This window comes from Orcinus orca, chromosome 8 (assembly GCF_937001465.1).
Source record: "Orcinus orca chromosome 8, mOrcOrc1.1, whole genome shotgun sequence".
NCBI classification, from domain to species: domain Eukaryota; kingdom Metazoa; phylum Chordata; class Mammalia; order Artiodactyla; family Delphinidae; genus Orcinus; species Orcinus orca.
Window position 1 is genome coordinate 90,330,865 of NC_064566.1, and position 23,734 is coordinate 90,354,598.

The 23,734-nt window shown below is 51.1% G+C and overlaps 1 protein-coding gene and 1 long non-coding RNA gene across 17 annotated transcripts in view; one reads left to right on the forward strand and one right to left on the reverse strand.

The window, feature by feature from the left end:
* The window catches only part of NCAM1 (neural cell adhesion molecule 1), a 322,445-nt gene that overhangs the window by 295,552 nt on the left and 3,159 nt on the right, over nucleotides 1-23,734 (forward strand). For 4 of the 16 annotated variants that reach the window (XM_049713161.1, XM_033434579.2, XM_033434591.2 and 1 more), the window contains 5 exons: nucleotides 6,020-6,144; nucleotides 9,501-9,678; nucleotides 19,432-19,639; nucleotides 20,908-21,024; nucleotides 22,016-22,822. In XM_049713161.1, coding sequence (XP_049569118.1) covers nucleotides 6,020-6,144; nucleotides 9,501-9,678; nucleotides 19,432-19,639; nucleotides 20,908-21,024; nucleotides 22,016-22,822 — 1,435 coding nt within the window. Of the gene's footprint in view, nucleotides 1-6,019; nucleotides 6,145-9,497; nucleotides 9,679-12,264; nucleotides 12,628-19,431; nucleotides 19,640-20,907; nucleotides 21,025-22,015; nucleotides 22,823-23,734 lie in introns of those variants that run through there. The other 12 variants (XM_012534257.3, XM_049713166.1, XM_049713164.1 and 9 more) reach the window with 4 other exon arrangements.
* LOC125965135 (uncharacterized) lies at nucleotides 14,711-22,836 on the reverse strand. The gene is made up of 4 exons (XR_007478684.1): nucleotides 22,698-22,836; nucleotides 20,047-20,160; nucleotides 19,448-19,574; nucleotides 14,711-18,983 (listed from the first exon to the last, which is right to left on the reverse strand). It is a non-coding gene; the product is annotated as an uncharacterized LOC125965135 (long non-coding RNA).

The following is a 23,734-nucleotide window of genomic DNA, read 5'->3' on the forward strand; positions in this document are numbered from 1 at the left end:
GTGTAAATTTGAGCCCCTGATGCCAAAGTTTATTTCTGGTATCATGACATCACGCAACAGTGGGTCCCGCTTCCTCCATGCCTCCATCAGCTACCGAGGACTCTGCATAAATGGGACTCCCTTCCCACCAGCATGTATGTGATGAGATGCCCCCTGCACCCCCCTGTTCGTGTGCTGCATGTCTGAGCATGGATCCCTCCCCACCCATTTATAATGATCTTTTTTTCTTTAGCTACTGACACTGACTTGTACTAGGAAATGCTGATTCTGATGAACTAAACTCTTTAACACCCACTCTTCCTTCTTAGATCGAAAACATCACTAACCCTCCCTTCCACTGCCCCCTCCTTTATTTTTTACAGCTGTGTGTCTGGATTGCCACGGTCTTTGGCAGGTCGACATAGACTTTTCACCAGGGGTTCTGCTCTAATTGCCTTTATTCCTAAGGATTCCCAGCACTGGTGGTTACCAGGGTAGAAAGCTAGCATGAAGGGACCAAGGCAGTGATGTATATCAGCCCGGATCCTGTGGGCAGGGACCGCGGGGTTCAGAAAGTGCCCGTTTCCCTAGGGTTTACCAGTGTGAGGGCTAAAACCTCCCAGGAGCCTCGTACTTCTTAATAACGAACCTCACGTCCATGAAATAGTGTTGGAGATGTTCACGCACCCACCTTGTGACCTCGGAGGCAGGAGCCAAGTTCATTGTTGGTGACGGCGGTTATTTCTGTCTTAACTTCCTCAGCCTGGATCAGCCCCCATACCACGAGCCATACCTTTGTGGCCATCTTTTCTTTTTAGGATGATGAAACAAAGATAATTGATCAATGAATCTGTTGGTGTTTTCATGACACCCACGAGAAGGGAATTGGTACTTTTGTGGTTCGGTCTGTCAGAGTTCATTTGTTGCTGTTTAATTCGTCCTCGGTGCTGCCAGGCCTCCCCCCAGCCCCTCCCACCGCGCCCCCACCCCCCACCCCCAGCACACACTCCCATTCACAATTCCCAAGAAAACTCGTGCTGGGAAGATTTGTGGACTGGATGCCTCCATGAGCCTGGCCGCAGAGAGCCAAGCATCCTTTCTCTGTAGAAGTGGGGGACCTGGCCACGCCCATACCCGCTCGTTCTGTACCCCAGCACTCCCCAGAGCCAGGGACTAGGATGGCAAAGAGTCAGGTCATGCTAGCACAGCAAATCCTTAACAATTAAGACACAAGCGCTCAGGAGAAAAAGAACGCTTTACTCCAGGGGCCTGATTTGGGGGAGCGATGCTCAGGACGAATGGATGTCAGTCCAAGCACTGCGGGCTGCTCTTCGGGAGTATTGGAAAACCACCTTAGTCTAGAATAGCCAGGTAGGCTGCCAAAGCGGCATCAGGGAGATGTTGAGGGTCCAGGAGTGCATGTGGCATAGATCACATTCGTCTGTTTGACATTAGGGCTAAGAGGTTGGTCTGAGGAAGGAGAGTTGGTGGTCTAAAACTAAGTCCTGATTCCCTTTGGTAATTTGCTGATCCCATAAGGACCAATCAAACTTCGAACTTCTTGATGTAATTTTAAATGCTCTTGAATTGGAAACATCAAACAAGCGTCATATCAGAACAGCTTAATCGTACATTTTGGACTTTTTAAAACAGTTTCAAATTGCTTATAAGAAATAATCATTAAGGGGAACAGGCATTAGGAGAAACAGAACGAACAGTATTTTTAATGCCAGACAATCCTTTTTGGTAGTAAAAGATTCTAATGCAGGCCCTACAACCATCATTGGGTTCTTCTCAGATGCATCAAACCCTGTGTGGGTCCTGATGGGAGAGAAAACAAAGTGGGTGAAGACAGAACCCAGGTCCAGCCTGTCTCAGCCTATTGGCCCCTCAGCATTTCATTCAGAACATACAACTCTTAGTCCTTGGGCTTTTTGAGTGAGAAGTAGAATATTGTTTTCCTTCCAGAATTCATAGTTGCTGTTCAAAGGCCCTGGGTTTGCTAGACTTTTTTTTGTGGAATTCAGATATCCAGCAGTAGTCTTCTGGTCCCAGGGCTTCTGCTGACGAGGAGAAAGACATGAAGCTGACTCTGATTTTAGGGCCAGTAGCACCATAATTACAAAGAAGAACCTGCAATCTACATGGCCAGAAATACACATTTCAATTACGGTTTCTAAGGGGAATTTATAGGACCTGCCAGTAATATTTTTGACTGTATGCGGTCTCTCTGGAACATTCTTTTTTTTTTCTTGCATACACGATTTACATTCTTCTAGAAAATACCAGAATTGCCTGCTCTTTCATATTTGTTATTGACAAGGTTTATTTTTACGAATACCACTGTTTTAGTCTTTACATAAAATATTTAGGGAAATAAATTTGACTCATGGCTGAAGCGAAACGCAGAGGGTATAATTAACCCCAGGGGTTTTCTTGGCGCCACCTGCCGATTGCTGCTGAATTGCAAGCCAGCATTTACAAATAATTACAATATTGGTTTTGCTGAAATTACCCATAATGATTTCAATCAGAGCAGCCATCTCAGAACAGAGTGTACGCTGGGACCCTCTAAATAATTTCCTCTCTTAATGTGCTCAATAAAGCTGCAAGCCTCCTGAATGCCAGGCCCATTTCTTTGGTGTCAGCCCCCTCCCTCCTCAGGCGTGGCTGGAACATTCTTTTTGCAGAGAGCTTAGGAAATGGTTTCTTTAACCCCATTTCTAATCTTTAAAAACAATTCGCTGCCAATAAACATTTGAAGATGAGTAAGACAATTGATTAAACAAATATTGCTCTTTCCACACCTGTATGTCCTTAGAACAAGTTGCATGGCCATAACGTTGGTCCAGATCTCTATGATATTAGTTGAATAGGACCATCCTTTAGAAATACTGTCATAGGAAGGGTTAGATTTCTGTACAAGGGCCCCACCATGCAAAGAATTGAATAATAATTGAATACGTTTTTTCATTTGGCAAACAAAAACTTGTCTTAATCACCTTTGAAACTCGAAAGCCTAATGGACTACCCGGTACTTAGTATGTACTGAATGTGCATTTGATGAATAAATTATCTTTAAAGCACTCTAAATGATATGATATAAAATACTCTAAATTCTATGAGAAAGCAATACACATCAGAGTTACGTGGTAGTCACTCAGCTAAAATGGTGGCAAATTATAGTGTTCTAACTTTTATAAATGTTAGAACTACGTTCTAACTGTGGTATAATTTTTAGTGGTTGCTCTGTGATTCCCGCTATATTTTTTCTGAAACAAATCCAAAAACAGGACAGCACCTTCGTCGGGGCTCTTGGTTTTTGCAGGGCTTCCTTGGCTAGGTTTTTCTTCATATGTCTTTGCAGACTCTTGGGGTCTTTTTTTCAAAGACAGGAATTTTTGGAGATAACTTTTTTAAAATTGTAGAAAAAATGGGCATCTCTGTGCCTAAGTGACATGGAATTGTTGATCTTGTGGTGCATCTCCCTAAAATTGACTGAACATCCTAGATTTGGGGTTCTGTGTTTTACAGCATCATGAAAATAGCCAAGGTGTTCTCGATAGCTCACCCTAGCACAGTGACTGTCACAGTGTCACGGTGATAACAGAGTGAGGAGGCGCCCTCGGGAGCATCTGGTATTTTGCAAATGTGGAGACTGAGGCAGTGACCTAGCCAAGGCACTAGACCCCCTGAGCTCCACTGTGGCATCCTTAGCATTCAGTTCTAAAGGGAGCTTCACAACACTGGAGAAAGCCCCTCTTCTAAGTAGACACTCCCCCCAAAGCAGGGTTCAATGTTTTGCGGTATTGATTCAGCCCTGGAGAGCCATACGGCTCAAATCTGAGAGAAAATAGTAAGGAAGGTACAGACAGAGCAGCCCCAGGGGAATAATCTCTATTTCCCTTCCTAGGAGGCCTCGGGGGAAGGACTAGGTCCTTGCTTGGTGGGCGTGTTGGAAGGACCGCTGATGCCACCTTCTTCCCTCCTTCTGAAGGCAAAGAGACCATTAATCCCAGAGTCAGTGTTGCAATTCTGAATACAGAAAGTTATAATGATTAATGTAAGTCTTCATTCAGTCCAGGGTCACCAACATCCTGTTTCACCTGGGACTAAGGGTTTGTCCATGGTATAGGACTTGCAGTGCTAATGCCTGGAAAGTCACAGGCTAACCAGGACGAGGTAGTCACTCTAACTGAGCAAGAGAGTAGAATTTGTAAAGTTCTACTGCATCTCCTATTCCGTTGTTCAGCATCGTTGAATCTACACAGACCTCCTTCCCTACTGTAAAATATACTCCACTTTGAATTTCTTTTTGGCACTGGATATCTCTAATGGTATAAGACATAATTGAAATATTATCTAAGACTTAGAAGGGTCCAAAAGAATTTGAGAAGCGTACGCACCTTGACATTATCTAAACCAAATCTCTAAGTACTTTCCACTGAATAGTTGGTGCTGGTGGCTAGATAGTGGCATAAAAGCAGGACAGGTCTTCGCCTGAAGCCCTTTTATCTTTTTGTTTTTCTTTTTCCTTAATTACTGATTGAAGAAAAGAAATAATAAGCACAAATTTTCCTAAATACTTTATCCCTCAGACATGAAGATTACACAGCCTCCCTGTTGTTGCTTTTATGTGTCCCCATGACTGGCACATGTGCAGCAAGATCGCCTCGCGATCCTGTTAATTGAGCTTCCAGGTGGAGTGCGTGCTGCCAACCCAGGCCGAGTAGCAGGGCTCTCGTTAGCTTTGTCTCTGGTTCCTCCTTGTCTCAAAAGGAAAAGTAGGACACTCCGCCACTGTAGGTTCTCAGAGTAGCTGAGTGAGGACAGTGGGCTGGACTGACCTTACCAGCAGCCTTCTCATTAAATTACCAAAGGTACACTGTGGGTGATGAGGCCCAAAGCCTGGTGACAAGCCTCCCCTGGCTCTCCTGTCCCATGTCTGTGATTCTGTCTTCCAGAGAACAAGTGAGGACCACCCACCCAGAAGGTAACTCTTTTATAGGCTCTCCACATTTTCTGTCTGAGGTCATGAAATAGATACAGAGATGCTTTCCACAGGAAGTACAGGGTTCCCAAGTGTTGTAAATCTTCATTTTAACTCTTTATAACAGACATTCTCTCATCTCATTGCTTTCAACATATACTAATGCAATAGTTTCTCTTAAAGTCAATCGCCCTCTTCCTGAAGAACCATCCCAGCCCTGGTAGTTTGTCACATACAAGCTCATCTTTCTTCTCGACCTTGGATTCAGAGTTCTACTGCAAGGAAAAGAGAAACGTTGACTTTTTTCTGCTGAGAAATGCTAAAGACATATTTCCCTCTCTCTCTTCTCACAAATAAAAGGACTTTAATGATCGTTCCATTAATACAAGGTACCAAGGATTATCACTCAGGCTGTTGAGCCGCAAATGCCGGATACTTACAAGAAACTTGCCTGCAGCAACTCGTGCTTTACTTAATCACAACTGGAAACTCGTTATTTTTTTTTAATGAATCTAAGTAATAAAATTTAATTCATACAAAGATGGTCACAAGAATGCAGCATCATTCCACCCCAGTTAGGGATTAGACCGCTGGGATGAATCATATACCCAGGGTGAAAAAAATGGGCGGTTTTGAAAAATTATTTGATGGGTGTAAGTTTTCTCCTTAAATGCTTACATTTTCCCATATTTATGTACCAGGTTCATAAAAGTTAAATCTGTAGTTGTAAGAGCAGCTAAAAGAAAATACAGGCACGTGACAGAAAAAAAAACAAAACAACAACAAAAAACCCACTTCTCTCTAAAATGGTAAAAGAACTATGCTAGTAGGGAGGGTGGTTTCCCAGAACATTCCCAAAAGGCATTCTCACTTTGGGCTAAGTCTGAGGCATCCAACTGGAATTCAGAGTTTTATATGTATTGCTTTTTAACCATTTGAATTGCTGACAAAGCAAGAGGCCAGCCCCAGCCCATCACTACCTCCCATTCTGTTGGATGGGATTTTCATTTTGTGGATGAAAATGTCATGCGAATTACGTGGCTGTTTCAGGGGAACCCAGTGCACCTAAGCTCGAAGGGCAGATGGGAGAGGATGGAAACTCCATTAAGGTGAACCTGATCAAGCAGGATGATGGCGGCTCCCCGATCCGACACTACCTGGTCAAGTACCGAGCGGTGAGTGGCCTCCTTCCCGGGCGTCACACCACCCCGCAACCCTGACACCTGCCTTCTTGGCACAGCAGCGTGCAAAGCCCAGGGGGGCGGGGGCGGCCTCTGTGCCTGGCAGGTGGCTCCTGGGTCCGGGTTAAGGTTTTACATTCCAAGATTGACTTGCAGCCTTTAGGTCATGTCTACTCTGAGACCATTTTTTTTTCAGTCCCTTATTTTATATTTTTTAATTGAAATGCAGTTGATTTACAGCGTTGTGTTAATTACTTCTGTACAGCAAAGTGACTCCATTATACATATATATACATGCTTTTTCTAATACTCTTTTCCATTATGGTTTATCATAGGATATTGAATATGGTCCTCTGTGCTACGTATAGCATGGATAAACACACTGAGACCATTTTAAAAACCTCTAAAATGATTTTGGTGATGACAAATCCATACCATGATTGATTTTTCTGCTTCCTAAATCTTTCTATGAAGTTATCTTGCCATCACCCAGTACTTTTTGCAAATAACATACTGATATCTGATAATCACACTTGGATAAAGTGTGTGTCATAGGCCAGGCGTGCAGGCCCATGATCGCATGCATTTTCTTCTCCCCAAGAACCCTACAAAGTTGGTCTTAATGATTATCCCCACTTTACAGAGGAAGTAAGTGAGGCTTATGCAGTCAGTGACCACATGACTCATACAGCCAGGAAGCCAGGGTTTGAATCCAGGTCTGTGTGCCTGAAGAGACGGGGTCCTTAGCCCCCGGCCTGGGCTGCCTCAGGTCCTGAACCAGCTCCTTCCCTCACCCCACACCCAGTGCTCATGCAGCCCACCTGAGCTGTTGTCATCCTGCTGTCCGGCTACCAGTGAGCCTGGCCATAAGCCTTTTCTTCTGGGTTTGCCCACCACCCATCTAAGATTTCTGACACTCCACCTTTCATCCCCGACCCCCAAACTGAAAATCACCCCATTGTGGCTTTTTGGGTTTTTTTGGTTTTAGAATGACCCTCGGCCATTGCCTTCCACAGCCAATTGCTGAGAGGTTTAGAGGCAGCATCTGAGCATTGGAAATAGCCTCTTGCTAGGATTTCTTGCCCGTAGAAAATAATGAACTTGAGAGGAGTTTTCTTTCTTCAGATAGCCCCCAAAATAGGCTTTTCCCGGGAAGTTTGACTTACTCCCTATCTGCCTTTTGATCAGCCCTGCTTGAAGTACCATGGGAGCCCTAACCCGGGTATGTTTTCAGAGAGTCCGCGCAGCACAGAGCCCTCCCGGGCACACGTCTCAGCCGCTGGGCAGCCTGTCAGTCCACTCAGCCCTCTCCTCCTTAACTGTGAAGTCAGGCGCGAGCCTGTTGTTGGAGGAGGAGCCTCAGTTGACTTTCCTAAGGCCCAGCCCAGAGGCACCACCATCTGAGAGGTCCCTGTGGTTTCCTTGCTGTGGAGTAGGATTCAGGGACTGGGCAGGTGGTCCCATGGAGCCCACTGGAAGTGGGCAGTGTGGGGGGAGGATGTTATTATGTGTTGTTATGCTGATGTGGCCCAACAGACATGGGACCCGATTCCAGCTTTACCATTTAGCGGCATGGGACCTGAATAGGTCACCCAGTCTTCCATAATCTCCATTTCTCCATCAATAAAATGGAGAGAGCTTATCAAGCTGTTGTAAAGATTAGTTATAACGTAAGCAAAGAACCTGAAATGTGCCTGACACTTGGAAAACTCTGTACGTGGTAACTGTGATAATCACTGCTATGATGCAGGCTGGGGCTGGAAATATCTCCCTCATGAGGCCACATCAGGTGTCAGTGTTCCAGAAGAGCCGTCCCAGCTGTGCCAGGCAGGCCTGCCTTGAAGAGACAACTGGGGCAAAGCACTGCGATATGTTAGACTTCGACAACCGTAACTGTCCTCTCCCTTCCACCTCAAATCCTAACATGTGCTGAACATTACTATTATTATACATTATTAATATGTATTACGTAATGTAATGTTTGCTTTATATTCTGGCTCTCTCTTCTGTATGATGTTTGCCAAGGAAAGAAGCCTTTCAGAGAAAGAGGACAAAAACAGCTGAATTTCTTCATTTTAAATTAAAATGGGGCACATGCTGACACGCTCGGGAGCCAACTTAGAGCCACAGCCTGGCTTCCAGTTAGACGCTGAGGACATAAGCACCCGCTTCCAGCATTTCCCCACACTGGTCATGGCCATGACACGAGTGCTATCCCATTCCTAAAGGTATCCCTTTGGCTGGTACAAAGCATTTTTCTGGGAAGACGGCTGGCTTTCCTATAATGTAACTCTTCCTGAAGCCTCAGCCATGGGCTAGACCACCTTCCAGGTGACACTGCTAGCATGTTCTGCTCTTCCGGGGAGCAGCCCATCATCCAGTAGACATGTGTCGACGGCTCCCACCCAGAACAAACTCACTGGCAAACGTGTAGGATAGAACTGGAAAGAACATTTGAGAAAAGAGGGGCACCTATAACTCCAGCTTCGTGCCTGAAATTATGCCCTGGGCAGTGCTCTGCTGAGCTGAGTGTACCTTGTAGGCACTCTGGGCACCTCAGCCTTGGACCTGACAGAAGAATTCACACCTGTGACACCTCCAGCTCCAGTCTCAGAGAGCAGGTCACACTGCACGCAATAGGACGATCCAGTTCAGTGCAGTAGATGTGTGTTGAGCTCCCTTCTACGAAAGGCTTTGGGCGCAGAGGCTCTTGGCCACAGCTCGACTGCCCATGTGGCTTGGGGAAGTCACCTGACCTCTCCCTCCCTTCCCCGTCATCAGCGTTAGTAAGGGCCAGGCAGAAGCACTGGCAGGCTTGTTGTAGGGATGCAGGGAGAAAATGTGCAGAAAGCCTTTAGTCCAATGCCTGGCACGTAGTGGGTGCTCCATAAATGATAGTGTTTATTTTTAATAAAAGTGGAATCTGTGCAGTGTTCCCATGTCAGGGAGGTGAGTCACACACCTGAGTGTGACCAACATTCTGAAACAGGCCAAGAAACACAGTTGTTGGATTACTCTTCTAGGTCATCCTTAGGCCACGGGCCAGCATTCCGGAGTGTAGCTTGGGTCCCTGCACGCTCTCAAGGTGGTGCACGGGACATTGAAGAGTTGGCCCCATGCCACACTGGCGGTCTGCCGCTGTTTGTATTTGCAGGCAGGCGACGTTGACCTCCTGACCTGCATGATCAATTACCTTTGGGTTTTTCAGGCTGGTTAAGAGTAAAGACCATGTCCTATCTTTGGTTTTTATTTCTGACTCCCTTATGTTCCTCCTGTTAGCTGGTCTTAGCAACTATTTCACCTAAAGCTTTCTGGTGTCTTGTATCTTCCTTGCCGGTTTCTCCCAGAAGCTCTCCTCCGAATGGAAACCAGAGATCAGGCTCCCATCTGGCAGTGACCACGTCATGCTCAAGTCCCTGGACTGGAATGCCGAGTACGAGGTCTATGTGGTGGCTGAGAACCAGCAGGGAAAGTCCAAAGCAGCTCACTTTGTGTTCAGGACCTCGGCCCAGCCCACAGCCATCCCAGGTATGACGGCTTTGCTTTCTGTGAGTTTCCCGCTTTGGATTAACGCACAAGTGCCGCACCTCCTAATGTGCCTGAACAGCCCCTGACAACTCGCTTGCTTACAGCCATCCTCATGATCGGTTGCCCATGCAAAGCTTAGTTTTGCTTTGTACCTAGCTGTGCAGTAGGTTGAGATGGCCTGGACCCCCAGGAAGGCTTGGCCAAGCCTCCTGAGTGAGGGTCCTGTGTCATTCAGCCTTGGAGGACTGACGATAAGCCAGTCCGTGGGACCCCTCAGATGGGAGAGACCCCAGCTCCAGCCAAGCTTTGGATGCTGGTTGAGGAAGGATCCTTTTTCGAGACCTTATCTGCTATCTACCATTTCATACAAGGACCACGTAACTGTTTTGAAGCACTTTCTCTCTGATGCTTGCTTACCTGCACAGCTGTGGTCCAAATCTCTTCTCTGTGGGAACCCCAAGAGAAGGGACATATGGTGCCCAGTTAGTTAGTTAAAAATCCTCCCTGCCAAGGGCCTTTCAATTGAAACAAAGATTAAACCGAGCCACTTGAAACAGAACAAGTGGAGAAAGTAGACGCTGGAAACCCCCATCCATGAAAGGCAGTCCAGTCTGCTAGAGGCCGGGATGGGAGCAGCTCTCCCAGGAGATGCAGATCTGTCTCTAGGGATCCAGGACCAGCTCAAGTGTGGGGATAAAGTGAGAGTTCTGCTTTCTGGCCCAGCTGCCTCGCTTCTGATGGCCAGTCTCCTCAATGACCTAATTCCTCGGAGCAGAAAGAGATCTTCATCGCCCCCTCTGCTTTTCCAGAGCAGCCGTATGCCAACCACAGGCAGGAGAGGTGGGCATAGAATATGCAGCTGCAGCCTAGTGGAGGGGTCCCCGTAAACGCTCTGCAGTGTCCAAGTATGGTAGGAAGATGCTCCCACCTCCCGGTGGCCTTCGTCTGGCCTCCATTATGCCTGTCCTGTCTAGAGTGCTTGCCCCCAGCTCTCAGCTCAGTGATCACGGTTGCTGTTTCCAGAGGGAGAGAGGCCAGAAAGGACATGGGCTACTGTGACACAGGGCTGTGTGTGTGGAAGTGCGTTGGTCGAGCAGCAGCAAAGTAAGATCAGTGTGTGCTTCCCAATGGTTGGTTGCACATGAGTGTGTGTATCTAATGGATGTGTGTGGGCCCCCAGGGAGTTGGCGGCCATAGATGAGAGGTGTCCATGGTCCTCCCCTCTGCACTGACAGGGAGGCCCCTTAGCATAGGCTAGGGTGGGTGTCTCTCTGCAGGCACTGGTCATGTGGTCAGTGATGAAGCCAAGGTATCTGGTTGTGACTGTAAACGATGTTCTCCTCACTGCTTCGTAGGCTGTCCAAATAGAGGTGTCCCTTTCTATTCTCTGCCCCTTCTTTCTCTGCATTCTTGGGTCAGTTTTTCCCTGGAATTGACAGTCTGGTGGGAGTGTTCAGATCTGCTCGGCTTTTATGGGGCACTTCGGAGATGGGGGAATGAGAAGCCTTGAGGGATTCCTTTGCAGTGAGACAGATTTCTACGGGCATCTGTTTCCCCGGGTAAGACTTCGTAGGTGGTGATTCCGACACGCTGCATTCCCAGGCTGGGCACTGCCGGCGGCATCAGTTTCTGGGGTTGGAGAAGTTGGGGCCACTGGGTGTCAGATACAGAAATTCTGGGAAGACCAGTCCCCCGAGTCCTGCCCACCGGGGTTGTCAGCGTCCTTCTGGCTAATCTCCCAGGCTCCCAGTTACAGGGGAGGGTTGGAGGGGCTACTCACCTCCCCACGAGGGCTTCGGGCTCTACTGCGTAGGTTTTAGAAGGAGGTTGCTTGGCTGGACGTCTCTGGGACCTGCGAATAAAACCTCTGAATTACGAGATGTACGTTCACGGTGGAATTCTCTGGTCCGTGGGTGGTGGAGGTGAGAGGTGCAGAACTAGATTCTCTTTAAGAGCACTGTGGGTGGGGGGATGGTACAACAGGAAGAAGAGTCCGATTTATTGCCGAAAAGGTGGCCCCCATCCTTGCATACAGTTTGCTGCACATACTGCAGTGATCAGATGCATCTCTACCCCAACGTGTAAAACGCTCTAGAGGCTATAGAAGGCTGTGGGGAGACTCCTGACTGCACCTTAGAGACCCCCCCTGATCAAAGGTAACACTTTCCTAATCAGACTCTTGTATTTGCCTGTGGAGGCTTCTGTTCTCTCACTTTAATTTCATTTGCTCGCTGACCCCTAACCCCTGAATTCACCCCGCTGTGCTGCTTCTGGCCTTGCTGAGCTTAGGAACTGGCCTTATGGTGATAATATGGCACTGAACTCTTCTCTAACCTTTGTCAGTTTAATTTACAAAGTTGAATTAACCTTTGATTCTTGCATTTTCTATATTTGACCTATTTTTTTTTCTTTTTATCTATTTTTTTTCTCTGTTTCTGTCTCTTCCTTCTCTTTCCTCCTTCCCCCTCCCTTTCCTGTGTCTGTCGTCACACATATCACCTTGGACGTCACTGGGACATCCCCACTGCCACATTTGTTTTTAAACAACCACATTCTCTCTGGGGACCCATTGCTTGGCACCTGCAGCGACCTTGGGAGGCTCCACCACGTCCTCTACCTTTGTCTCATTGCTTTTCTCTGCAGTGACTCTTCTCTTGCTCTGTTAGGAACTTGAATGCCAAAAAACTAAATTTGCCTAAGAGCCCGGTTCCTATGAGAATGATCAGTGCCCCCTTTGGAAGGATCTGTCAGGACTGCCATGGCCACACCACCAAGCTGTCTGTGCAAGAGGAAGGTTTGGCAATTGGAAAAAGCTGGACCTCCACACTTATTACCCTTCACAGATACTTTTGTGCCACTTCATAAGGAGTTTGCCCCCCTTTTCATAGCAGTATAAAAATGTTTGGGAGCTCTTCTCTTTACACCCTCTCTCTCTCTATATATATATATTAAAAGAACAACAACAAAAAACCATTACATTAGGTTTACAGAAAAGCTTCTGCACATCTGCTACTGGTTGCATTTCTGGTTCTTACCTGAAAATGTTGTAGCAGAGAAGGATTTCTAAGTACTCTCTAAAGCTTGCATCAGATTGTTAAAATCACCCCGTGTCCCCATTGTAACCCTGTGCTCCTCTGCTGCCCTTCAATAAGTAGTTGGCTTCGCTTGCATTTAAGTGCCCCTGGTAAGCCCGCTGCGATTCACAGGAGCATTTTGCTGGCATGATGGGCAAAGTAAGTCGCCCTGTTGCCCATGCAGCGGAAGAACTCGGATTTGTTGAGTATTTTCTGGGGCTGATCCTGGGAGGCACTTTGGTCCTGGTAGTATAACCAGCACCTGATGCTGGCTCTGTGAACAGGGCCAACCTAGGACGTGCCCGGCACCTATGGGCTCTGGAAGGTACGTGTCTCCCAGTCAGGGTGATACCTGCTGCATGGCTACAAGTCAGCCACAGACCTCGTGTCTTGGCGGGTGTGACCCAACTGTGACCCACATTATCGCATAAGCATCAGTCCCCCAGGTTGGAAGCATCCACTGTGAGCCTGGCGCAAGTCGCGCCCCCTGCCCACACATGCTCAGTAGAGCGCGAGGCAGGGCCAGCCCAGAGTGCCCATAAATTGGAACCCAGCCAGCCTGTCATACTGCCCGAGTGCCCCGACCCCCTGTCGGTCAGTGGTTTCAATGACATTTTGAAAATTCTGGTGGAAGCCAGCTGCCCCTCTGCTGTTGGGGGTAGCCCCCGCCATGCCCAGGAGAGGAGGTGAGGTGTGTTTGTTAAAGTTCCCCGTAGAGACTCGAGTGAATCCTGCTCAGTGGCGTCCGTGTCTGAGCTCAGGGGTCCCTTCTCCTGAATAAAAACTCCCCCCTCCGTTGTGGTCACATATCATTCCACATATCTCATCTCTGAGCATCTCCACAGAAGTCTGATTTTTGTTCATTTTGGTTTCTTTACTTTTCGGTTCTGTTGTCATTTTTTAATGTTCAACGACTAGCCTTTCTCTTTGGGAATCCAAATGATCCTGTGGTCTGCGGGGCAGAGCTGCCCGTGGCAGTGGGCACAGGCCCGTGTCCCCAGCGCTGGTAGTTTAGAGGGTCAGGTACACACACCGGCGGCCACAGGCCACCCAACGGCTCAGCCAGGCAGCGCCTCTCGCCCTGGCCCCGTTGGCCTCCAGCCCCGCCGTGAACCTCTCCCCCGGGCTCCCCGATCTCCCGTCCCACCATGGCAGCAGGAGCAGACACAGTTCTTAGGCACAAGGCAGAGTATCAAGGAGAGGCCCATGGTGCCTCCGGGCCCGGCGTAGAATCCCAGGGCCATTAGGAAGGCAAAGGAGGGAGACATGGTCCTCACGCAGGTCACCCATCACTGTCCCCTGACTCCCGGCAGGCTCTTGGTATCATCTTCGGCAGAAGTTGCATATTCACCCAGGAGGGCCCATCTCAGAGGTCTGCCCCACCCTGGTCCCAGTCCCATAGGCAAGGGCCTATGTCTGTGTTTCTGAAGATCTGGCCCAAAGTGTGGGGAGGCCTGACATCCATGACCCTGTCCCCTCAGCTCATTCCGGGCCAGGCAGGCCTCAGCTGAAGCAACGTTGGGGTCATTGCATTGGCCCCATTCGGATAGGCCCGTGGTTTGTAAGGGACGCCCTTTCGGGAGACAGTATTCAGGCACGCCCGCCCCCACCGGACACTGAGCCACCCTCATGGTGGCTGCAGCCCTCAGCCCCGCCGGGAGCCCCTGAGACAGGCCCTGAAGGAGGGAACGCTCGCTGCCCCGCTCAGCCGCCCTGCCCCCGCGCCCTGTCTCAGTGCTGCCCGATCTCGACACGCCACAGGGCTTCTCTGCTCGTGTTTTGCAATATTTATACGGCAGGTTTGGATCACGTTTTTCTACTAATAAGAATGCTAACATTGTTGTGTAGATAATCAGCGAGGCCTTGATGAAGTTTACACCTTTGCATTATTAAAGGAAATAACAGTTCATGTGAACTCACCAGCGTGTTTGGATTTTATTTGATAGTTGTGTATCCTACAAAGTGCCAAAATCCCTTTGCCTCCACCTCACAGGTACCTGGATTACTTTGATTGCCCCAGAGAGCCCTTTAAATTGGACCCCAAACTCGTAGCTTGCTGAGTGGAGTTCTAGTCAAAGGAATCACTTTCCCTTCCTCATGAGGAGTGATGCAGTTTTCTCAGCTCTCCTAAGAGCTGCTGTGGGTCATCGCCTCCTTGGACTTCCCCCAGCAGACAGGGCGAGGGGAAAGTGCCTTTGCGGAGCCAGAAGGTGGTCACCTTGGGATCAGGGGCACACTCTGGGCCACCGGAACCACAACTCTGTTGCAAGTTCTCGCGATTGCACGGCTCCCTTAACGACTTCATATCCGAGGCTTCACAGAGTGACGTGGTGACAGAGAGAATCTAAGAGAAAGGTCTCATTGGCAAGCCCTATTCTCTCTATAATCACACTTAGTTGGATGCCTCCTGAAAGCCCCAAGACCAGCCGTCTATTCAGCAGATTCCAGGAAGGAACAAGCAGACGAGTGAACCAGAACCTCAGCTTAATTGTTCCGAGAGTCGGAGGCGGGAGTGCGCACTTTTGCACTGATGTCCCGTGACACAGTGACTTGGGCCCCCTCAACTGCAAGGTGGGAGATGTCTTCCCATTTTGAGGCATTTATGAGCATAGGCACTTGTAGGTCTCAGTCTTGGGCAAGCCAGGTGTTCAGTGCCGACACCTCCCAGACCAGGAACCACAGAGGATGTGCAGCCCCAGCTTCATAGCCCTACCGTTCAGCACAGCTCTAAGCCCAGAGGTTGTGGAGGAACTGCTCCCAAGAAGCACTCTATGTATGCAGGTGTGCAGATGGGGTAGCCAGGAGAGGTCAGGGGAAGGTCATGCAAAGATAGACCCCAAAGTTGTTTTCTTTTCCTTTTGTCAAATGTTAAGCAGGATGCAGGAGATAACCTTTGTTCTAGTTTCCTGGACTAAACAATTCTGTCACAGCCACCAAGAGGTAATGGATGTTGGCTTGACTCGGGTACCCTTTCATTTGCATTCTGTGTTTCCTTTATTTACAGTTTTTTGTAAATCTCCACACATCCTTTCTCCAGCTTGAGGGGTACCTCACTTCCTCTGGAAGTCTAGACTCTTAATGGTGAACTGGGTGGTCCCTTGGGGATAAGTCTTTTTTCTCTCCATCCATCAAGTACATCAGTTAGGTCAGGGCCACCAGGTAAGACTGCACAGCTCATCCTTGGGTGGGGAGTCATAGGAACAGCTGTTATTCATTGTAATGCAGGCAGAAAACTTAGAAACAGTGGTCCTCAAAGTCTGGGGTGCATGAGAATCGCTGGGGAGCTCCATCAAATCCTGAGCCTCAGCCCCAGAGATTCTGACTTGGTAGAATGGGGGAACCCCAGAATCTGAATTCTTAACAAAGCACCCCAGGAATTCTGCTGCAGGTGGAGAAACATTATGCTGAAAGGTATTTATTTTTCAACTAAAGATAAAATCATAAGAATCAATGAATAAAGATGGGACCTACCAATTGTCCTGCAGGAAAAAGTCCTGCTCGGTACACACTGTGGAGGACATGGACATTAGGGAATCTGTACCCTGTGCTGGGGACTGTAGGACATCTAACATGCAATGACAGGCCCTTAGAGTTGAAGAGGACCTGAAGACATCCTCTGTCCTAGGCTCTGCCCAGTGCAGGAACCTCAGCCAGAGCATTATGGTATCCCGGCCAAGGGATTTTCCAGCCTCTTCTTGAATGCCTCTGGCAACAGGGAGCTCTTCCAGGGCAGCTCACGCCACATTTAAATAGCTCTTGTGTGTTAGTTCTGTCTCATGTGAGCTCAAGTTTGCCTCCTACCCCCATAGTTGCCATCCACTAGGGACACTGAATAAGACTGCTTCCTTCTCATGACACACCTTTAAATATTTGGAGACAGTGTTCTCATCTCCAAGGCTAAACACTGTTCCTTTGTTCAACAGATATTCTTTGAACATTTCTTATAAGTTGGGTTGTCCTAGATGCTGGGGAGACAAGAGACAGGGTACCTGCCAGGATATTCTAGAGGGCGGGGCAGCCAGATAAAAGCATGTCAATGAACAGAAAATGACAGATAGTGGTAAGAGGAGCATAAAACAGGGTAATGTGGTAGGTACTGGGTAGAGGTGCCTGAGTAGATAAGAGATCAGGGCAGGGGAGGGGGGAACCTCTGCAAGAAGGTGACATTTGAGCTGAACCTGCAAGAAAGCAAAGAGCCACCACAGGGTGCCGGGGCTGGAGGGTTCCAGGCACTATGACAGGAACGGGCTGGGCGTGGTGAGCAGATAGAATGGAGCTGCTCCCGGCTAGAGCACAGGGATTGGAGGCAGGGCTCAGTGCCCTGAGTTGTGATGGTCAGAGGAGTGGGAGAGTCCACAGCACGTGTAACACCTTTTAGACCAAGGGAAAGAATTTGAATTTTATATCAAATGCGAGAGAAGACCATTGCCCTACCTTCTGTTTTATATCAGTCTCGTTGCCCTCCTGGCCCTTGGAGGTGTTGGCCTTGGCCTTCAGAGCAGTGCAGCCCTCTAATGGGTCTGCTGAGCCCAGAGCACAGGTGGATAACGGCTGCTTCTCCCACACGCAGCAGCTTTGCAGTGGTTTGTTTTTCTTCCTTAGAGACCTGACTAGTTCCCTAAAACCGTATTTATGTATAAACCTCAGAACATGGTGTTAGTGCCTTTGAGTCCAAAAATACAGACATTCTTTCCCCACGAAAATACCTTAGGCTCCTTCTGCAGGAAGTAGACACTATTGGGTATGGGTGTCAGGTGGCCTCCAGCCCTGAGTCGTGGGATGGGGAGGAAGCCCCAGGCCGTATTTCTTCCCTGTTCAGGGAAGCAGCTTTGGTATTCTGAAGACCAGGAAGGCCTGCGTGGCTTTCTTTGCTTTTGTGTGTGGATGTGTGAGCACCACGGGGGAGCAGAGTGGACGGTGTGCTACTGGGGAGAAGACCGGCTCTAGCTGACCGCAGGGACCCGTGGCCGGCTTCCTGCTGCCAAAGCCCGGAGACAGAGTGGTCAGAGCTGGGTCCTCTGAGCATGGAGCCCGTTGCCAGACTCGGGCCTTCCTGGGGAACAGGCTGTGTCTTCAGTGTGGGGTTGAAAGGGACCAGTGGGGGAGCCTGAGGAGGGGCTGGGAAGCAAGAGCAAGGTCCCAAGGAGGCAAAAATATTCAAGATCCTAGGAGGTTCCTCCAGCGCAGGCCCAGCTGAGCCCTGGGTGCCAGGAATTAGGTTGTGAGTGGTCGTCTCTTATGTGCTGGCCAGGGGCCTATACACTGAATTGAAGTTAGAAATAAGGGCCATCAGAATAGGACAGCAGTTGAAGGAGCCCCGCCATGCCTGAGCAGGGCCCCTGGGACACACAGAGGGCCTCCCAGGAGCACAAACCACATGGAGACAGAGTGTGTGGCCCATCTCTGTCACCTTGGGTTACCTGTTCTTTCCATTATTTGGCACGTGATGTGGCCAGAGGCCCCTGGGCCTGGCCCAGATTCAGCAAAGGCCCAGTGAGACCCAGGTTGTGTTGGCCACAGTTCCTGCCTCCAGTCAACACGCCTGGGTGACCCAAGTGGGTCCAGAGGACACAGGAAGCTTCAGACAAGGTCTGGTGGTACGATGGGGCTGCCCCTCTGGAACCCTGTCCCCCCAGAAGAAAAATGAAGCAGGGTACCCACTTTTCAGCCTGGGGTCATGTTTTCCACACTGGCTTCCACAGAGCTCTGCATGGGTCCTTGCTTCCCCCAGCACAGCCTTCCGCCTCCCAGATGCTGGTGGGAATCACCAAGCGGTCAGGGGTCCACCGCAGGCACCTAGCACCAATCACGAGGGGGCCCTATGGAGCCAAGCCTGGGGTCCTTCTGTGATACCATCAATAGCCCAGGGCCCCCAGGGGATTCTAGATGGACACCAGGGAGTAAGACACAGAGGTTGAGTCATTCCAGTGAGTCCAGCTGGAGCGGGGATGCCGGGCGCTGCTCAAAGGTGAGAATGTGTGTCCGTCTGTGGTAGGCACGCGTCCTGTGTGAGTGAGCCTGTCGTGCGTGGGTGCCTCTCTGGGTGAGTCGGCTGGGTTTCTTGAAATCTGATCCAAGCGTGCCTGGCTCCCAGATGGTGAGTATTCCCAGCCCTTCCGCCTCGCCCTCTGGGCCGAGCGAGGCCCCCTTATCTCCAGAGTAAGTGGCTTCATTCGTCTCCCGGGTGCAATGAAGGAGATGGTCCAAAGTCGGGATCCTCTGGAGCGGCTCCTAAAGAGGGGGAAGGAAGCGCGCAGGTGCACGGGGCGTCTTGATGTGTCTGACGTCCCCACAAGCCCAAAGGAAGCCCTGGGAACCCTCTGTCGCCCCATCTGGGACCCTGTCCCTGGCAGGTCCCAGGGCTCATGGGGAGACCAACTGAGTGTGGGTTGAGAGCAGGGATGGAGACACATTGCCCAGTCTCCTCCTGACGTGTGGGTGCCTTGTGCCCTTGTCCCCTGGTCTATGAGAGGAGGCTGCCATCCCTCCCTCTCGAAGAAAGAGACGCTGTTGTCTCAACACCTGGGGGTAGAGAGGCCCCAGGGAAAGTGTCACTCTGAACACAGATGCCACAGCCGTCCTGTGGGCTCTACCCCACCCCCAGGGCTGTTGCTCAGCAGGTCCAGGTCTGCATCTCAGTGTACTAACCAGCACCATCCCTCTCTCCCTCCCCCACAAGCCAATGGCAGCCCCACCTCAGGCCTGAGCACGGGCGCCATCGTGGGCATCCTCGTCGTCACCTTCGTCCTGCTGCTGGTGGCCGTGGATGTCACCTGCTACTTCCTGAACAAGTGTGGCCTGCTCATGTGCATCGCCGTCAACCTGTGCGGAAAAGCCGGGCCTGGAGCCAAGGGCAAGGACATGGAGGAGGGCAAAGCCGCCTTCTCGTGAGTGCAGACCCGCCCGCTGCTGCGGAGCGCTACACTCTGCCCCGGCCTGGGGCCCAGCGAGGGAGCCACCTTAGCTTCCCCATTGGAAACCCCGAGGGGAGCAGAGCATTAGCGAACTGTCTCTCAAAGCATGGTCTTCAGGGGTACCCGTTTAAAAAGCAGACAGCTGGACCCAACCCCACATCTAGAATCGCATAGACGTTTGAAATCCCTCCATAGGTCAAAATGAGGGGAATTGTCAGAGCTAAGCCTGGAGGGGAGCTACCATGGAGGGGTCAGCATTTGAGAGACACACTTGCCTTGCTGCCGTTCATGCATCCATCATTCAACAAATATTTATGGTGCAGGCACGGCACCATCCCCAGGCATTAGGGGACAGCAGTGAACAAAGCAGATGAAAGTACCTGTCCTCCTGGAGGACGATCCAGCATCCTCCTGCAGGATGTGCTCCAGCATCTCTGGAGAAACAGATCCTGAGCCAAATAGCAGGAACCTTCACAGACTGTCACTGGGTGGGGCTGAGGTGGAGCGAGGCGAGAAGGGACGGAGCAAGGAAATCAGTTGTTAGCGCCACCCCATGCCAGGCACTGTATATACACACACATACGTCATGTACTTATACATGTATGTACATGCACACACACATGTACACATGTTTTACTCACATATACGTATAGCTATACTTATACATGTATGTACTTACATATACTTATACATACATCACATACTTACACGTATACATACTTACATATATGTATAGCTATACTTATACATGTATGTACATGCATATACACATGCATATACATACATCGTATACTTACACATATACATACTTACATATACGTACACATATACTTATATATACATCATACACTTATCCGTGTTCGTACTTACGTATACATATACACATATGCGTACATACTTACGTGTATACAAATATAGATGACTTGAGCACTGGACTGTGCCAGGCACTGTGCTAAGCACTTTATATCCATTATCTCAGTTAATGTTCGTAACGTCTAGGCAAGGTAGAGACTGTTATCTGCCCCATTCTCCAGGTGAGGAAACGGAGGTATGAGTGAGCAGGTCACACGGCCAGCAAGAGCGGAGACTGAGATGCCGCACTTGACTCTGGTTCTGGATCCCACCACCCCCCCACCCCAGCCTCGAGCGAGGCACAGGTGCCTGAGCCGTAGCTGGCTTCCCTGGGAGCCCCCTGCATCCCCCAGCTCCCTGGGATGGAACCAGCAGAGCTGTCTCCACAGGAAAGATGAGACCAAGGAACCCATCGTGGAGGTGCGAACTGAGGAGGAACGGACCCCAAACCACGACGGAGGGAAACACACAGAGCCCAACGAGACCACGCCGCTGACGGAGCCCGAGTACGTGGGCGGGGCGGGCTGCCACCTCCTCGGCACAGCCTCACAGCCACCACATCTCCCTGCGCACAGCTCCATGCTTCCCACCCACGGCTCCCCAGCCGAGCATGGCAGGCTAGGATTCTGGAGTGCTGGGCCAGGAATGCCTGACCCCACTCTCTCCCTAGAGAGGAGGCATTCCTGATTCTACCTGGGTGGCTGTGGGTGCCTTAAAGGCTCCGTGCATACATGGGATCCCTAGACGCTGTGCCCAGCTCACACACACATTCTGGAAATGGCTTAAGGAGACAAAACTTCATTGAGAGAGGCTGAGCTTAGCAGATTCTGTTTAGGATTTCCAAGAACTCTAGGGTTTTCTGCCGTCTTCCTAAAAGGGCGAGGGAAGCTGGGGCCCTGGTAAAAACTCCCTGGTTCTCCTGGTCTCGGAAGCCTTGGGGACCCCCAGTCAGAGCCACATCCAGCTGTGATGGTAATGACCACAGGGGTATCGTGGGTCCTGTGGGTTTGAAGGAAATGGAGTTTAATGGAAGCACAAAATCTCTGGCTGGACCACCCACAGCCCTGAGGGACCACGGGGAGCCCTCTTCGTCTCAGGGGCAGGTGGGCCCAGTTCCCCAGGGACCTAGGTATGATGCCTGCGGTGGTGGACGCTGAGCTCCAGCTGGCCTCTCCCTGAGTCGAGATGCAGGCAGGGGTCTGAAAGGGCCGCCAGGGCTGCAGGGAAGGGAGCCCGTGCAGATCGGGAGGGGAGTCAGCAGGGAGGAAGGTGACAGGCCCTGTTAGACTGCCGAGTTCTCTGTTGTCTCCTGTGTCCTCTTCTGCCCGCCTGGGCGTGTGCTTCCTCTGACGTCCTCCTCTCTCTGTGGGCCTGTGTCCATGCCTGTGCGTCCCCGCATGCCAGCCCCCGGCCCCCGCCTTGGCCTCCGCCCTTCCCGGCTTCTCTGTCCGTCTCAGCTTCATCGTCTATCTCTTCTACTTCCTGTCCTCCCCACAGGCTGCCTGCTGACACCACAGCCACTGTTGAGGACATGCTGCCTTCTGTCACCACCGTCACCGCTAACTCTGACACTATCACCGAAACCTTTGCCACTGCTCAGAACAGCCCCACCAGTGAGACCACCACCCTCACCTCCAGTATCGCCCCCGTGGCCACAGCCACCCCTGATTCAAACTCTGTGCCCGCCGGCCAGGCCACCCCTTCCAAGGGGCCCGGCGTCGCCGCCACCTCCCCGCCCCCAGCCTCAGCCCCCAAGGTCGCCCCCCTCGTTGACCTGAGCGACCCCCCGACCTCAGCCCCCGCCGCCAGCAACCTGTCCTCTAGCGTCCTGGCAAACCAGGGGGGCGTGCTCAGCCCCAGCGCCCCTGCCAGTGCGGGCGAGGCCCCCAAGGCCCCTCCGGCCAGCAAGCCGGTCCCCTCCCCGGCCGGGGCAGCCGGTCCCCTAGCAGTGGCACCGACGACCCCCACCCCAGAAGTCCCCCAGGCCAAGCAGGAGGCTCCCGGCACCAAAGGTCCGGACCCTGAGCCCACCCAGCCCGGCGCCGCGAAGAGCCCGGCCGAGGCAGCCAGGGCCCTCGCCAGCCCGAAGAGCGAGGCGGCCTCCATCAGCACCACAAACCCTGCCCAGGGCGAGGACTTTAAAATGGACGAAGGGAACTTCAAGACCCCAGATATTGACCTTGCAAAGGATGTTTTTGCAGCCCTGGGCTCTCCTGCTCCCGCCGCTGGGGCCAGTGGACAAGCCCCTGAGCTTGCTCCTTCCACTGCCGACGGCTCTGTTCCTCCTGCACCAGCCAAGACCGAGTACGGCCTCTCTCTGTCCATTGTCGTCGGGTGGTGTCCCGTGGTGGTGGTGTGCGTTTGTGCTGTGTCCTCCCTGTTAGATGTGTCTTCAGCCTACTCCAGAGCTTCTCGGAGGCGACTGTCAGCCAGGGGCTGGGCCGAGGCAGAGAGTGGGGACAGGCAGCAGGCCCGGCAGGCAGCCGCCTGCTGACTAATTAGGTCACGTTAATTAGGTTTTATCCTTATCGTCCTAGCAGTGGCGTCTGTTGCCCCTGGAGGAGCCTTTGCATTCGGGCCACTGATGAGCGTAGCTTGGGAAGTGAGCTAAGGAGGTCAAGGTGCCCTGATCGGCGACACTGGGACCCACAGACAGTGTGTCATCCAGGGCAAGACCAAGTCCCCACCAGAATGGCACGGGTATTCGGGAAGTAAAGAGGCAGACCCTGAGGCTCGTGTGGGGAGAGGATCTGTGTGGTCTAGAAGGCCCTGTCACACTCCAACCGACACACCTACCCACCCACCCTTGCTTCTCCTGCCCTTGAGGGACTGGGAAGACGCAGAGCTCCCAAGCACTGAATGACTGCTGGGTCTTCCAAGTTCGAGGCCAGGTCCTTCAGCTTACAGGTTTCTTCAGTGTGAGGCCAAAATGCAGGGGCACCAGCTGGGGCTGGGGTCTGAGTCTGCTCTGGTGTGTCCTTAAGCCAGATTCTCACTCTTGGGACTGAGTCAGACAGAGGTTTTTATAGAGGCTCCTGTGGCTGCCCCCAGATAAGCGGAGGTGCTGCCCCCAAGAGCAGCAAGGGGACCCTCCCCAGGAGCCCCGAATCTGTCAGAAAATAAAAGGACAGCCCCGCCCACCCAGCTCCCCTGCAGCCCGGCAGCCCACTCTGGCCTCTCACCAGACTCCCATGGAAAGCTGCCTCAGTAACAAAG